Raw genomic sequence first — 16,416 nt, forward strand, 5'->3', positions numbered from 1 at the left:
CTAACATGTTGAAAGTTGCCAGTTTACATGGATTTGTACTGCGGACACGGGTTGGTGATGCTCCTTTTAAATGAGAAAATGAAGAAAAACAGTACAGGTTAGTCTGTTTCAAATTATGTTTTTAAGTTTCGTGAATGCTAATTGATTAGAATTGGGTCAATTCATTGTGCCATGGAGGACAGACACACTTTCACGGGAAAGACACACTGAGGTAGATGAGTAAGTGAAACGTGGTCTTTTTGCACAAGCCAAGTGAGTCTAACCGTCTTGCTGTCGATGCTGCTCACATGAAAAAGGAAAAGCTGGGAACCAGCCGCCCCAGGACAGGAGAGCACCCCTAACCCCCACCCCCCACTGTCTTCCAAATCGGCCCAAGGCTAGTGTCACTTAGCTTTGCCAGGTGGACTGGTGGGAGGCCTGGGCAGGACCAGGGCCCCGGGCATGGCCTCGGGGCACAGTGGGGTCTGGTCTGGCCCCCCCTTTGATCTCCCTGATTCAGGAGAGGCAGGTCCCTTGGGAGCAGCATCTCGTTGAAGGCGTAAAGCGAGCACCAAATACCAAATCATGCTGCTCCCACCTCACACGTGGGTCAGTTTACATGATGAGCAGGATCTGAGAAATGGTTCAGAGAACACATAGCTTCTTTTTGTCTTGAGAAACCTCAGACGTTAATTTCCCCTAACTTGGTAAAGAAAAACACTACTTAAGAGGACTCTTAGTTATTTCTATGATGTTTAATACTTAAGTCTTCTTAGCCCTCCAATCAGAACTCGAATTTCCGGCTGAAAATGTGCCCACTGCGTTTAAATCGTACCCTCGGTGTTTAGCTACATAGTTCCTGCCTGACTCACATTCTACCAGAAAGTCACACACAGGCAGACACAGGAGCGTCAGTAGTCTCTCCCGCTGGGATGACGGCACACTCAGCTGCCAGTGCACCAATATTCGGGAGTGAGGGGGGTATTTCCAGAGACCCCTTGCTGGTGCCACGCCGAGCCTGGCCCTGTGCAAGGAGCCTCTGGGTGCCCCAAATTGGGGGGAGTTCTGGGCTGACTGGAGGCCAGAAGCTTTCACGTTGAATATGACATTTTAATCCCCAGTTAGGAACAGGAAAGCCCTTGCTAGCTCTTCAGAGTTAGTTGAGAAAAAAAAAAAAAAAAAGCAAACCCAAGTGGGTATCCTGACAACATGTCTGTAAAAAGGCAGCACCTCCCAGAATCGTGAGCCCTGCAGGCCCGGCCCCTCTCTGTGGAGGGAAGGACCAGGCCAAGCGTGGCAGCAGGGACCACAGACCTCCTGCTGCTTCTCCACACGTGTAGTGATGCTTACACACCCTGTAAGTCTGCAACCAGACCTCCATGGTTTCAGCGACTCTGCATCATGGACTTTTGCTGCTTCGAGCTGTGCCATGCCCTTAGGCCCTTACCAGCTGGAGGGGAGAAGGCCATGTGCACTGCCAGGCTCGGAACAGCAGCCCCTGCACACTCCCCACGCGAGGGGACACTCTCCGTTCCAGCCAGGAAGCCTCCAGACACAGTGTGGACTCCACTGCCCCCAGCCCACGGCCAAGCCTCTGCAGGCACCTAAACATCTGTGAGCTCCTGCCTCCAGGCCCCCGCATCACTTGAGTGGAGCATGCAGGCCACACAGGACCCAAACACTGGCTCCTTCTCCTGCCTGTTCAGCTTTAGGAGCAACTAAAACACAAATTAGCTTCTCTGGGCCTTTAACCACTGGTGTGTGTAAATATCCATTCATGGAATGTTCTCAAAATGTGACAAGAAAATCTAAAAGCAAAAGCACCTTCTGTGTGTGTGTGTGTGTGTGTGTGTGTGTGTGTGTGTGTGTGTGTGTGAGTGAGAGAGAGAGAGAGAGAGAGAGAGAGAGAGAGAGGAAACAGTATTTAAAAGCAAAACCCAGTGATTCCAGCATCTGGCAGACCCAAAGCTGGGACCAGAGTACCTGTTCCTGCCTCCTCTCTGGGCCACCCCACCCTCACAGGTGGTTTCTGGGCCACCCAGACACTCTCTCCCTCACACTGCCCTGCTCCAGTGCACCCTGCCTTGGGGATGGCCTTTCCTGGATGCCTCTTCCCTCCCACAGCCTGGCCCCATCCCTGCCCCCCTCCCGCCCTGTCCACCTGGGCCTGTGTGGCTGGGCTGCACCTGCACCCTCCCCAGGCTCCAGCCAGGCCTTCAGACCTGCCAGCTGGCTCCAGCTCCCTCCCAGGCCAGGCTCCTCTGAATCACTGTCCCCCTCTCCAATGTCTCCAGTGTGTGTCTGCCAGGCCACACTCAGGAGGTGGGCAAACACGGGTGGGCTCCCAGACGAGGGCAGGAGTACCTGAGTGAGAAGCTGGTCTGGCGCTAGCTGGTTGATCCACCTTGTGTATCGCTCAGTGGAGTTGGGAGGGTCTCTCCTCACCTGGCAACCTACAATCTGTGAAACAAAACAGAACTTAACAAAGTCACTGTGAGCTCGCGTGCGCACACGCCTGTCTACATGTCTCACCTGGTGTAAGCGTGCACAGCCAGCGGGGAACTGAGACCCCACACTAGATCGGGGAAAACTTCTGGGAGTAAAGGGGAGAGGGAGGGCACCCACTCAGTGCAGAGTTCCGGGCGAACCCCACACCAGACAGTTCCAGCAGCACCCGTGAAACTACTCTGGGTTAGAACCGTCACAGATAACCCTTCCCCCTTAATGCGTTCAAGTTACAATGACCTGTACACAAGGTCGGACATCCAGGTGCTTCCAGTAACTTTTTCTTGAGCCAGAACTGCAGCAGACATGAGAAGGTTCTGCTGCAGCTTCCTGGGCAGGAAATCCAAACGGTCCCATTTCTCCATAATGTTCGTGACTCAGCCTCCCGAAGGCAGTAACACCTCTCAATAAATAAGAGTCCAAGGGTACCAGCGGACAGGCCCTCCCCATCCCAGAAGGAATCCTGGTTCTGCAGTGCAACACCCTTCCCATAATGTACCATTTTGTTACCACTCCTCCTACCCTTGGTCCTCGAAGCCTGGCCCTGCCTCCTCTGGGGGACAACAGGACTCCCTGTGCACATCCCTGCTTCTGCACCCCTGGCCCCCAGCAGCCCCGGTTCGCCCCTCCAACAGAGCTTGAAACCTAGGGACACCATCTGCACTTCTGTTTAAGTGTCTGCCTGCAGGATGTTGAAATAGGTCTATGACTGCTGTGTGAAGGGTCCAGTCCTCCAGAGTCAGAGTCAGTTGTGGGAAGAGGCTGGTCCCCACTGCAGGCATCTGAGTCTGGCACTGCAGGAGGGAGCCCCCTTCAAGGGAGGACGTTGGGCAGCACAGGGCCTGCCCCTTGCTGAGGCTCAAAGAGCTCCTGTAAGGGTGCTAATGGCTGGCCCCAGACTCTGCTCTCTCCACCTTACAGTGGTTACTGAGACCCGTATCAGCCTCCTTATTAAGAAATTAGCCAAAGTTCCACCACGATATTTGAATTTCTTACATCTTGCTCTCTATAGTACTTATGCAGAGTGATTAATTTATATTAATGCAGAAGTGCTAATGAAGAGCTTTGAGAAAGTTTTTGCTTGCTTGCCATTTTTTGCTGATGGGCTTTTTAAAACTTTTTTTGAGAAAACAGTAGATTCACAGGTAGTAGCAATAATTGAGAGAGATCATGTGTATCTTTTACACAGTGTCTCCAACAGTAACATCTTGAAAAACCACTGCAAGTTACCACCAGCAAAGGGAACGCTTGCAGCTTCACAGCCACACCCCCTCTCTGTAAGTGGCAGTGCTGATCTGTTATTCCAATGCTGTAATTCTGTCTTTCCAAGAACGTTTAATCAACAGAATCATACAGTGTGTAGCCTTTTGTGATTGGATTATTTTCCGCTCCCTAATTTTCTGGAGACTCGTCCAGGCTGTTGTGTGCAACAACAGTTTTTCCTTGTTTGGCTGAAAAACACTGCACAGTACAGACACTACGGGACATGTGGGCTGTTACTAGCATTCTGCGACGAACATTCATGTACAGGGTTTTGTGCGAACGTGTCCTCATTTCTCTGGGGTAAATGCCCATGAGTATGACTGCCAGGTTGTACGGGTATTTGCATGTTTAATTTGCTAAGAAAGTGTCAAACTGTTTTTTCCACAATGGCTTCACCAGCTGTGTGTGAGTGACCAAGTGCTCTCACATCCTCACCGGCCTCTGGCGTGGCTGTGGCTTCGGTTTCGGCCCTTCCAACGGGTCTGCGGTGACCCTCATCACCGTTCTAACCTTGTTTCCTGATGGCTGACCCTCTTTCTGTGGCTTATGTGCTCCCGTCCATCCTCTTTGGTAAGATGTCTCTTGTCCATTTTCTAATGGGGATAAAACACCCTTGGCCACAGGTGCATGTGCTTTTCCCATACTTCCCACAGAGCCTGTCCCCTCCTTCTAGAACCATGCACTGAAGAAAGGTGTGTTAGAACAGCTCCTGACTCCCCAGGGCCTGATCTGACCCAGATGTACTTCTGTGTCTATTGTATCTATTTTTTGGTCTTGTCAAGACTGGCTTTGCATCTGATTGTTGAGCAGAAAAGATTCTGGGAGAAAAAAGGGAAAATGATCCAAAGCTGTGAGGTAGAGAGGCACCTGGATGGCTCAGTCAGTGAAGCGTCTGGCTCCTGGTTTCAGCTCAGGTTCTGATCAGTTTGTGGGTTTGAGCCCCAAGTTGGGCCCCATGCTTACAGCACAGAGCCTGCTTGGGATTCTCTCTCTCCCTCTCTCCCTGCACTTCCCCCGCTCATGTTCTCCCTCTTTCTCTCTCAAAATAATAATTTAAAAAAGCTGTGAAGTAGAAATCTTATTTCAGAGTTGTGCTCACACATGGATACAGGGGCTTAACTTCCACACACAGATGCCACAGACCCACGCCCCACGCCTGCTGCATCCTGAGCAGCTGCTAGGGGTGACAAACGGGCCAGGCGCATAGCAGCCCACTCCCAGCGCTTGTGTCCAGCCGGATGAGGCTCTTGTGGGCTCGCGGGTGCTCACGCTGCTTCCACGGTGAGCCCTTTGCCCAGATGCTGGCTTCTGATGAAGGCTAGAGCCAAGTGGGGTGGAGTCTCACATGGAGAAAGAGGGCGGGTGAGGTGACATCTGCCCTCCGTGGTGAGAGCACCTATAGATGAAGAGGAGGGTACTTCTGTGTGCCTTAACACTTTCTGAAAACAAAGTGGCCTGGCCCACAGAACAGAAACCACGGGAAACCTTTTCTTCCTGAAGACGTGTCTGTAGCGTGACACCAAGCTCTTCTCCTGAGCCAACCCCCCGCCTCCAAAGCAGGAGGGCTGGCGCGAGACGTCTCTGGTGACCGAGTACAACATATGCTCAATGTTCCACGTGCTGCGAGACTCACGTGCCCTGGGGCAGAGCCGCTATGACAGGAGCCTAGCACAATGCCCTGTATGCAGGCGGTGCTCAGTAAGCACAGGCTGAATGAACCCAAGGGCGCGTGCTGGCTTTGGGGATGCACTGCCTCCTGCCACACACCTAAGAGTAGCCGCTAGAGTAAGGCTCTGGAGAGGTGTTGGCCGGTTCCTCTGAGAGCATGTGCTGCCAACCGGGCAGATGGAAGGGGATCCTGGAGTGTGGTCCCTACAAACGCTCTTGAAACTTTCTGAGCTTATATGGGCGCGTCTCAGATCCAGCAGTTTGGCTGGGAAAAAAGGTCAGAAAGTAAAGAAGGTTACTGGACGCAGAATGGAGGTAGCTGTCCAACCGCTCTGCCTGCCCTTGGCCTGACTGGCGCCCACCAAGCCTGGGATCTACGTCCCTCCCCCTGAACCCGGGAGGGGGGTTGGGGGGGTCAAAGGGATACCAAGACAACACAGCCTCCAGTCTATTCTCTTAGGATCTTGTTTTTGGACGTGGCTGCCAAGCAGTGAGGAAGCCACGCGGCCACCAGTAGCCGCCAAGGCCTCAGCCGCACCCCGCCCACAGCTGAGGCCCACCGAGAGCAAAGCCCTTTCTGAGGTCCAGACCCGCGGTGTCTGTGCGCGTGGTAACTGGGGGGCTTGCACACCACTACGTCTGGACGCTTGAATAATGGTCACCTCATCAAGCCCACGGCCAGCTGGCTGGCTGGCAAGGAACAGACGAGGCCAAAATCTGGCGCCTTCTGTGCAGACCCTGGTCGGTCTGAAAGGGACTTGGAGACAGGCGGCCGTGCTGTAGGCTGTGCGTCAGTGTGTGCGTCAGTGTGTGCGGCGGCTGCGTGGCGGCGTGTGCGTCAGCGGCGGAAGGCACGGGTCGGGGATGCAGTCGGTGGCGTGGGAACCGTGTTGCATCGGGACAGATGCAGCTGAGCTCGCGGTGAGCACAGCACGAGGCGCAGACCACAGACGTGTGCGAACACCTGGAACTAGTGCAACACTGAGTGTCGGTCACACCCAAGTCCAAGGAAGATAACACCTGGCAGAAGCGCCGGCTTCATCTGCCCTGCCCCCGGCCGGAGCCACCTTCCGGCCACGCGCCAGGATGACCAGCACGCAGGAAGACGAGGGGCCGTGCTGTTGTTCTCCGGAACTTTAAGAAACAGGGCTGTCGCGCTGGGCACAGGCTGCGGGTCCGCAAGAGAAGTGGTGGCAGGCGTGCCAGGGGTGGCCTGTGGAGGAAGGAATGCCTGCACATATCACTGTGGCAAAGCTGGAAGAGTCTACGCCGTCACCCCGCCGGCCATGGGCTCCACTGTCACCCGAGCAGACCTGGCTTCCGGAAGTGTGTGTGGGACGCTGGTCAGAAAAGAGGGCAGATACGGGATCCAGGGGAGACCCGACCTGCTCCACCCAGAGAAGCTGGCTGTGGGGGACCCACTCCCTGTGACTCATGGATGACAGCTTGGACAGTTAGAAAAAACCAAACTTTACTTTTAGGTCAACTTCCAATTACCTGGACAACATTCACAACTAGGAGTCAAGCCCGTGAGGCTCACACACATGCAGAGCCCTGGCTGGGGGCCCGTGGCGCCACAAACACAGGTGTGCTAGTGTCTCGAGAGCACTAAGTATCAGCCATGGCTGGGGTGTACACAGGCCACACTCACGAGACTCAGGTGTGACGGTCACATAAACGTGCAGCACGCGTGGAGGAAAGCATGCTCGGTTATGTGGTTTTTACCCCGCGAAGCCCCCAACCGTGGGACATGAGCTGCCTCCACCCCCACCTCTCAATTGTCTCCGGTCCCTGACCTCTCGGGCTTCCCGCCTGAATTCCATTGGGTCCTTGCGACACCCCCCACCCCCACCGTCTTCTGCTGATGCTGTATAAACACCAGACCAGCACCAAGGCCTGTCCCCGGTGGGCAGCAGGCCCTTCCCCATGGGCCTCGTCCAGGGCCAGCTGCAGACGCTGAGGCTCTCACACCCCATCTGCACTGCAGACCAGGGGTCCCCAGCCAGTCCTGTGCACTGTGAGGCAGAGGGTGGACTGTGGGGCCAGGCTGAGCAAACCTTCTCTCAGCCACCACGGGGCGTCCAGGGGGCACTCGCTCCCGAAGCGCTAAACCAGAATCGGGAATGGCACCTACTGTGGGCTTTGTGGGGCACACAGATGCCAACAGTGGGTCTACCGTCTCGCAACCCACGTGTCAGGGCAAACTACACCCTGTCCTGTTTGAAGTGACCGTGCTCCCTCTTCAGGTGGCCGTGTGGCTCCTGGGACATGGGCTCAGGTGGCCCTCCTATGCAGTGGTATCATTCAGTGAGCTGTTACTGCAGGCTCCTGTGGGGAAAAGAGCCAGCAGAGGCCACTCTTCTAGGGTGGGCTGAGGGCGTGCTGAGCAGAGGGTGCACGTGTTGGAAGGACAGAGGGACCATGGCCCCCACGGCCCCCTCACCTGGAGGATAGAGGAGCCTGCCACCCCCCACTCCCCAGCTTTCCCACAACTCTGTGTCCACCAGACAGGATGCTCACCAGCTTGCTGCTAACAGAGCAAGGCCAGGATTCACCTCTGAATCCTCCAAGCCCCCTGGAGACACAGCAATTCAGGGAGGTAGGAAGTCCCGCCACCAGCTTGCAGGGGCCCAACTGTCCCAGGCCACAGTGGAGGAGCCATCAACAGTACTGCATCCAGAAGCTGTAGGGTGCACACACCTGTGCAAAGGGCCCCCACTTCTCCTGTGGGGCTGCCTCACCTCTTTCCACCTTCCTGAAACTACGTACCCTAACCCTAACCCTACCGCTCTCCCTCTCTGCACTCCTGCATGGGAGACCCCACAGGGAAGGCCCAGGCCAGAGACAGCGGCTCCCCTGACTCACCCCAACACCCATCCCAGAGCTGATCTCCGCTCGGCAGTGTCCAATAAGCAGGTGGGTAAATGTTATCCTGGGAGCTGCCCCATGGCACCCAACATCAGACACCCCAAAAGTTCTGCAGTAAATATGCAATGGCTCAGTTTATGGAAACTGTCACCGAGGGCCTTTGCTTCATAATTACATGGTCTTCTTGTAAATGACCTTAAAAAAATGACTAAGGACAAGTATACCCTTAGAACTCGTTTCATTTTTCCAAACAAACTACAACATAATTGACATAACCAACCAGCAACTGCAAATTAGGAGTTTTGTAAGTCATGATTTTAAAACAAAACAAAAAACCCCTGGGGCACCTGGGGTCCGACTCTTGGTTTTGGCTCAGGTCATCATCTTGCAGTTTGTGGTTCAGGCCCCACATCAGGCTCCACACTGTCAGCAAGGAGACTGCTTGGGATTCTCTCTCTCTCCCTCTCTGCCCCTCCCCCAGTCGCTCTTTCAAAATAAATAAACTTAAAAAAAACAAAAACAAAAACAAAAATCAGCCCCACAGCAACAACTCTGCTGATTTTGCTCTGGGGCAACAAGAGTATGGCATCCCGGTCTACACTCCACACAGGAGCAACCACTCCCGCCACTTGGCCTCTCCTTGTAGCTGGGAGAGACATGCAGCAGGAGCAAGCAGCTTCTCCTGAACGTGGGAACACAACATCGAGTAAATTTATGAGGTTAACAAGGAAAACTCTAACCTAGAACTTTATAAAACCTATAAAAATGCACACTAATGTTTTAATTAAGACAAAATGACAGTGTGCATTTTCCCCAAATTCCTTATGTGTCCCAAGACTTGGCAATCCATTTGCACCTATGCGTGAAGACCCACCCAAAACCATTCCATTAACGAAGCAAAATGTGTTTGATTTCTGCAGTATGGAGAACAAATCTCACTCTCTAAGTCATCAACACTGGTGACAAACTCTTCAGAAGTTTTAATGCAGAGCATATTTTAAACCCCTACCACGTGAGCATCACTCTAAGAGATGTGGCATCTCAGGACGGCTGCCCACCACAGCACAAGCACCTGCCATGAGCCTCACAGGATGCTTGCTGAGGGGCGAGGGCTCAGTGCTGAGCCACCACCCCTGGGGGCTTTCAGGAGATGCCGTAACCTGTCGACACTGTATGTCAGAGCATCTTTCTGACATCTGTTCATTTCCAGCTAGAAAGCATCAGAGATTCAAGAGTCTGTGTAAACTTTTAGCAAGCATCTCCTGGGGTCTGTGGTAGCTGATTGCTACGAAATCTGTATTTGTACATAGCCGTGGTTCTAACACTTGGCCGACCCGTTTCCTGTCAGGATCTGGTGAATGTTGCAGAACCGTGTGCAAGCCCCACAGCACCTACGAAGGTGTGCCTTGCACACCCTGGCTTTCACGCCCTCAAACACTGCACTGTCTCCCACTTCCTTTGTGCTCTGGGGTCTGGCTCGGACGTAGGCAGCACTGGCCACAAGCAACCTCCTGTCTGTCATGGTCAGTTTTGTGCCCACTTGGGAGCCTAACCCTACAGTTCCACAAACATCACCTGTGTGCTGCCAGGAAGGGGTTTTGCAGCCATGACTCAGACCTGCGACCAGCTGACTTCCTGGAGGACACGGCTGGTCCCATTCAAGCAGGGAGCGGTCATGAGGAAGCTGTGGGTGCTGGCTCCCTGCCTGCCTGGTTTCACCAGCCAGTGACATCACACCCCTGCCGTCAGGACCCCAGGACGCACAGTGGCCCCCAAGACACTATGCCAGCCGAGAGGTCACTTCTCAATGAAGGAGCGCAACTGGGCACTTTCAAACCTCCTATGCATCCCACCTTCCGGAAGCTTCCAGCCTGAGGAGCACTGTAGTAGCTTCTCAAGATGCAGCTGAGGGGCCATTTTTTATCTTCTTCCAGGTATATTTCAAGGACATGTTTACATTAAAAATGTGTCATTTTAAGCAATGTAAGTGCAGTTACACTTCAGGGACTGAGGATCTTCAGCATCAAGCTGAGTGAGAGCCCCTTGAGGGGAGCATGAGCACGTGTTTACAGGGCAGACCAGGTGCCTGCAGCCCAAGACCCTGAGTCACAGAGTCATGTGTGGGGCTGGGCAGCTGGAGACGAAAGCACAGGGTGCTGAATTTCTTTAGAAGCAGAAAGTCCGTGCACTGAATTCAAAGCTCCAAAACAAAGAACTGCTGGAAGAGAATTTATTCATCTGGATGCACAAAAGTTGTTCAAGCTCCTTGGGAAATTTTACCTTGTGCACTTTTGAGCCTCTCACAGTCCCTCACACCGTTCAGGTTTGCTGAGGATGGCTTGCTGAGCCCTGCCCTGCCCTACACACGGCCTGGGGACAGCCTGAGCCCTCTGGCACCCAGAGCCTATGAGAAATGCTGAGCTCAGGCCCCACTTGATGCCCAGAATCAGATCCCTGGGGGCTCGTCATGTGCCCGTGATGCTGGAGAAGCTTCAGTGCAGGCGCCGATCCAGCACTGTGGCAGAGGGAGCAGAACCTGGAGTTGGGGGCAGGAGGGAGGCCGCCCACTGGGTAGACGGCACGGAAGCTGGTTTAAGCAGTCCTGCAGACCCTTCTGTTTGACGATTTCTAAGATCAGTGATCATCACAGTAATTCAGACATTTTCACTAAAACTTCGGCACAGACGTTTAAGCAGTGGGTGCTAGGGTCAGACGTAGGCTCTGGGATCAGCCACCAGGCTGGAGCTATACAGAGGCAAGTGCCCCTGGGTCTGTGATGCCCTTCAGGTCCACGTGGGCAGGTGACACCTCCCCTACACGGGGCTTCCGGTCAGGAAATGAGGCCCTCACCCCACGAGTACCCAGGAAGACGGTCCTGGCTCATGGATGACAACTGGGAAGCCCTTCTGAAGTTGAGAACTGTAGTCTGAGGACTTATAGGTAGTAAGAATAACCCTGTAAGCTGCTGACACAGTGTGTGCTTCTACACACGGCGTCAGAAATACTCATGAAAATAAAACCAAACCGAGAAGCCCTGTGTGCGCAGGAAAACAGCCTTGAGTGTCTAGAGATCTAAGAGCCACTGCTCATGCTCTGATGGGGCAGTCGTAGCCTAAAGAAGAGCCTTAATGCAAACAGCCGCGACATCACTTTCATCAAAGTGGACAACAACTCAGAGACAGATGCAGGACTCACACTCGGGGACAAACACAGGGCTCACACGTGTCAGAGACAGAGGTAGGACTCACACTCAGGGACAGGCAGAGGACTCACACTTGAGGACAGACACAAGACACACTCAGGGACAGACACCAGGTCTCACATTCAGGACAGATGCCAGGACTCACATTCAGGGACAGACGTCAGGATTCACACTCATCAGGGACAGATGCCAAGACTCATACACATCAGGGACACATGCCAGGACTCACCCGTATTAGGGACAGACATCAGGACTCACACATAAGGACAGATGCCAGGACTCACACGCATTGGGAACAGACACAGGACGCACATGCACCAGGGACAGATGCCTAGACTTACACTTGTCGGGTGTTGGGCAGCAGCTTCCAGTTGCAATCTCACCCTCTGAGGCATCATGACGTCATCCTGAGGCAAAGAACACAGTTTAAACTCACATAACCCACAAACAAGAAAGAAACAGATAGAAAAGCCAACAGCAAAATGGGCAAGAGCCAGGAACAGGCAATGCAGATGCTACCCATGGGACCAGGAACCCTGTTAGTTGGCAGGGAGATGCTGGCAGTCCCCACGATGGCTCGCACACTGCCATGTGCAAGCACTCCAGAGGGCACTTGGCCTCGTCCAGCAATCTGAGGATACACATCCCTAAGACACAGGCCCCACACCACTGGGAAGGGGCATCTTGTGTGCCTTTCTAGAAGTTGGACCAGCCCAACTTTCTAGAAGTTGGCCTACAGAAATACTTGTAGAACAAATGAAATGTCCGCTCAAGACTGAATTATATTTTCGATTACTTCACCAGTTGCAAAACGCTCACATATACTTTTTTTTTTTTTTTTTTTAAATTACAATCTTGTATAGTTGAAGGCAGGGCAGCTAAAATTATCCCTGTTTTGTAGCCAACGAAAACAAGGCTTGGAAAGGCTATGTATTTCACCCAAGGTCTCATAGCAATTACATGCCAGGGTTAAAATTTGAACATGGGATTAACTGAGAAACCAATATTTGCTAAAACCAAAACTGCCCAGAAATTCCTGTCTCTCAAGAACATTCTAAAGTAAGTTTCCACCACTTCCTGAACTAGAATCACCCCCAGGGTGTCTGAATAAAGTCAACCCCTGCAAGTATACAGAATACTGAAGACAGCTAACACCCCCACTGACAATTAGCTTAGAAATTCCAGGAGAAACGCAAGGAGCAAAGAAGCCCCCAAACCAAGCAACATGACAGGTACCCCATGATTTCAGAGCACACACTGGCCTGTAGGTCACAGAGAAGCTCCTTGTTCTCCCGAGACCATTTTGAAAGAAGAAAAACTTGCTGATGGGATGAATGAAAAGGTCTTTATTACACAAGAAAAGCCATGTGCTATTTTAATAAACAAGCTCAGATGTGTTTCTGCTGGTGGCCATGATCTGCACCACTTTTCGTGTCCTGCAAAAGGCCCCATTCTGGTCAAGGTCCAGAGTTCACAGCTGGTGCCCAACACCAGGAGCTGGTTTTAACAAAAGTCACCTGGTATTTGAGATGCAAAGGAGAGGAGCCTAAGGGGTGGATACACAGTCCTGACCCCACAGTGCACAGGAGGGAGGGCTCAGAAACCTCCACACATGTTTGCCTGAGAGTGTGCAAGGTCCCCAGACTGGCTGAAGTTCCACAATGATACCCAGTTAAGAAACAACATTCTCGGCAGCCTAGGGCAAAGGATTTTGATGTATTATAAAAATAACATTAATTCAGAATGAAATGCTGTTTCCTTTCTGACCACAATAATATTAGGTAGAAACAAGCTCATCTAGTCAAAGAATTTTGTAGTTCAAAGAAACTTGGAGCTTCAAATTAAGTAGCTTCTGAGTGAGAATGGCCCTGGGAGAGTATGGCTATGGGCTCCTGGGGATGGCCAGGGCCACGGTCAGGCAAGAGCTAGAGGCAGACAGAAGCCAAGGATGGGACGTGCTGCCTGCAAATCAAAGTTGCCACCAGCCACAAGAAGATCTCCCTCTACGGCAGAAAGCAAGGTCAATTTGTGTGTGTGTGTGTGTGTGTGTGTGTGTGTGTGTGTGTGTGTGTGTGTTTGTTAAGTGTCTTTATGCTTGGCTTTCAGACTCAAAGACAGAAGTTATGTGGCCACGTGCTCAGGAGGCTCCCCGAAGAAAGGGAGGAGACAGAGCAGACTGACTAACAGGTTGAAACCCTGCTTGCAAAGTACAGGGTCAAGAAATTATCAAATGTTAGCTACCTGTGTGTTTCTGCCAAAAATTCTGACTTATGGAGAAATTTCCTGCTCATAGTTTGCTACTTGCTCATGTGCCAGGACAGGGTCCTGACCCCAGTCAAGAGGCCTCCAGGTTCCACCCGCAGAAATGACACACTAGCCTTTGGCACACAAATAATCCTGCTCTGTTCAGCTAAGAAAGCTGTGTAAAATATCTTAAAAGTCTTAATAGCAATAGAGAGTTAACGAGAAGCACTCGGGGTACTGGGTCCAAATCCAGGCAGGGGTGTGAACAGGAAAACACCAGCCATTTCTGCCCCGGAGGCATCAATGAGCCTAACGAGAGTTTGAGAGGAGGGAAACGGGAGCCCAGGGCTGCTCAGTGTCAGGGAGGGAGTGGGTGCTGCTCACCCACCGCACTTGCCAGCTCAGGCCGCAGCTGCTGTCTCCCCAAGGCGACAGGGGCTTGAGGGACAATGGCCACAGGGCCCCAGGCACCCGGAGGAAGTGAGGGGGAGTCTCTGAGGGAGGACTCTCATCTGAGGCAAGGCCTCAGACTGCACAGGTGCTAAAACACAGCAGCCAGCACACGAGGGTCACCAGGCAGACAAAACAACACATGGTAAGACTCTCAGAAAGCAACCACTAAGAAAATAACTCAAAGAGTTAAAAATCAGTAATTTTAAGCAGTGCACTGGAAAATATCTGTTCAATAAAATAGGTGGAAGCAGCAAGGACAGAAGACGTGAACAAAAGAGACGTGAGGCCGAAAGTAAACGGGGAACGCATGAGCACACACAGCCAAATAAACAACAAATGTGAAAAAACTCAATTCTTTAACCAAAACTAAACACTGTCAGATTGGATTAAAACACACACACACACACACACACACACACACACACACACACAGAAAGAAGATCTACTGACGTGCTATTTTCAAGACACAGATATCAGGTTCCGACACAGAGCGACTAAACGTGGGAGGGCGGAAGATCCCATGCAAACTGAAGCCAGAGAGACGGACAGACCTTCGGCAACAGGATGCCTGGAGACGGGGAGGAGGCTACACGCGGACAGAGGGCCGCCATCAAAAAGAAGTAAAGGTCGTAAATGCACTTGGGTGCTGGCCACAGAGGAAGAGGAAATAAAAAGCACAGACCCGAAGAAAGAAAGGGACAACTCAACAGCAAAAGCTGGAAATTCAGACACTCACTGTGGGCACCGGGCAGGACGGCTGGACAGGCCAGGCCACCCGCAGAGAGAAGGGAGGCAGTGCCATCGACCAGCACTCAACCCACCAGCGCAGGCTCGTCTACGCAGCAGGGACCACAAATGTGAAAGCATTAAGATCATATGAAACCTGTTCTCTGACCACAGTGAAGTTAAGTCAGAAACCAAAAACAGGAGGGTATTTGGGAAATCTACCACCAACGTGTGGAAATGAACAATTTACTTCTAAACAGCCAACAGTTGCAGAAGAAATCACAATTATAAAATATTCTGAGCTGAATGAAAACATGATATAGCAATACGGCAAAAGCCACACCTGTACCAACAAAGACTGATTTCTTAAGAAACAACAATAAAAAAGAGAAAACTAAACCAAAAGTAAGAAAAAAATAATAAAGATCAGAGCAGAAACAGAAAGAGACAGAGAAAAGAAAAGCAACAGAAACAATCAATTCAAACAATGATTGGTTCTTTGAAAACATCACATTTAACAAACTTTTAGCTAGATTGGAGACCAACAAACTTTTTCTATAAAGGGCCAGAGAGTAAATATTTTGGTCTTTGTGGCCATATGTGGTTTCTGCCAATATTCTTGGTTTGTTGTTGTTGTTGTTTGTTATTTTGTTTTTATAACATTTTAAAAATAAAAAGACCATTTTTAGCTCAGAGACCATAAAAAACAGGCTGCCAGGGGTTTTGTCCTGTGAGCTGTCATCTGCTGACTCCTGAGCGAGACAGACCAAGAAAAAGAGAAGATGCAAGTAAGTAAATTTAGGAATGAAAAGGAAGACAGCAAGGCTGGCCTCAGAGAAGTTAAGAGAACTACAGGAGAGTCCAAACCAACTGCTCACCAACAAAGCAGACAATTAGATGAAACGGATAATTCCCAGAAAGATATGGGTTTCTGAAACTGACTGAAAAAGAAAAATAAAATCTGAAGAGATCTATAAAAAGTAAAAAAAAAAAAAAAAAAAAAATATTGGGCTAGTAATTAAAAATCTCTCCCCACAAAAAATTAAAAATCTCATGGGGTGCCTGGGTGGCTCAGTCGGTTAAGCATCCAACTTCGGCTCGGGTCATGGTCTCGCGGTCCGTGAGTTTGAGCCCCACGTTGGGCTCTGTGCTGACAGCTCAGAGCCTGGAGCCTGTTTCGGATTCTGTGTTTCCCTCTCTCTCTGACCCTCCCCCGTTCATGCTGTCTCTCCCTGTCTCAAAAATAAATAAGCGTTAAAAAAAATAAAAAATAAATAAAAATCTCTCCCCACAACTCTCCAAGTTCAGATGGCATAAGTAGTAAATTCTACCAAACATTTAAAGAAGAAACAGGGGTGCCAGACTGGCTCAGTTGGTAAAGCACATGACTCTTGATCTCGGGATTGTGAGTTCAAGTCCCATGTTGGGTGCAGAGATTCCTTAAAAATAAAATCTTAAAAAAAAAAGAAGAAACAATATGTCACCTTCACCACAAAGGCTCCAGAAGT

General features: G+C 51.3%; 1 protein-coding gene across 8 annotated transcripts in view; it reads right to left on the reverse strand.

Moving 5' to 3' along the window:
- Positions 1–16,416, reverse strand: part of B3GNTL1 (UDP-GlcNAc:betaGal beta-1,3-N-acetylglucosaminyltransferase like 1) — a 97,849-nt gene that overhangs the window by 41,268 nt on the left and 40,165 nt on the right. For 6 of the 8 annotated variants that reach the window (XR_007146728.1, XM_047832081.1, XM_047832084.1 and 3 more), the window contains 2 exons: positions 11,827–11,892; positions 2,344–2,439 (listed from right to left, as the gene is read on the reverse strand). Coding sequence is in view for 7 of the 8 variants with exons in the window: in XM_047832081.1 (XP_047688037.1) it covers positions 2,344–2,439; positions 11,827–11,892 (162 nt within the window). In the remaining variant the exon portion in view is untranslated. Of the gene's footprint in view, positions 1–2,343; positions 2,440–2,724; positions 4,639–11,826; positions 11,893–16,416 lie in introns of those variants that run through there. The other 2 variants (XM_047832083.1, XM_047832082.1) reach the window with 2 other exon arrangements.

This window comes from Prionailurus viverrinus, chromosome E1 (genome assembly GCF_022837055.1).
Source record: "Prionailurus viverrinus isolate Anna chromosome E1, UM_Priviv_1.0, whole genome shotgun sequence".
NCBI lineage: Eukaryota > Metazoa > Chordata > Mammalia > Carnivora > Felidae > Prionailurus > Prionailurus viverrinus.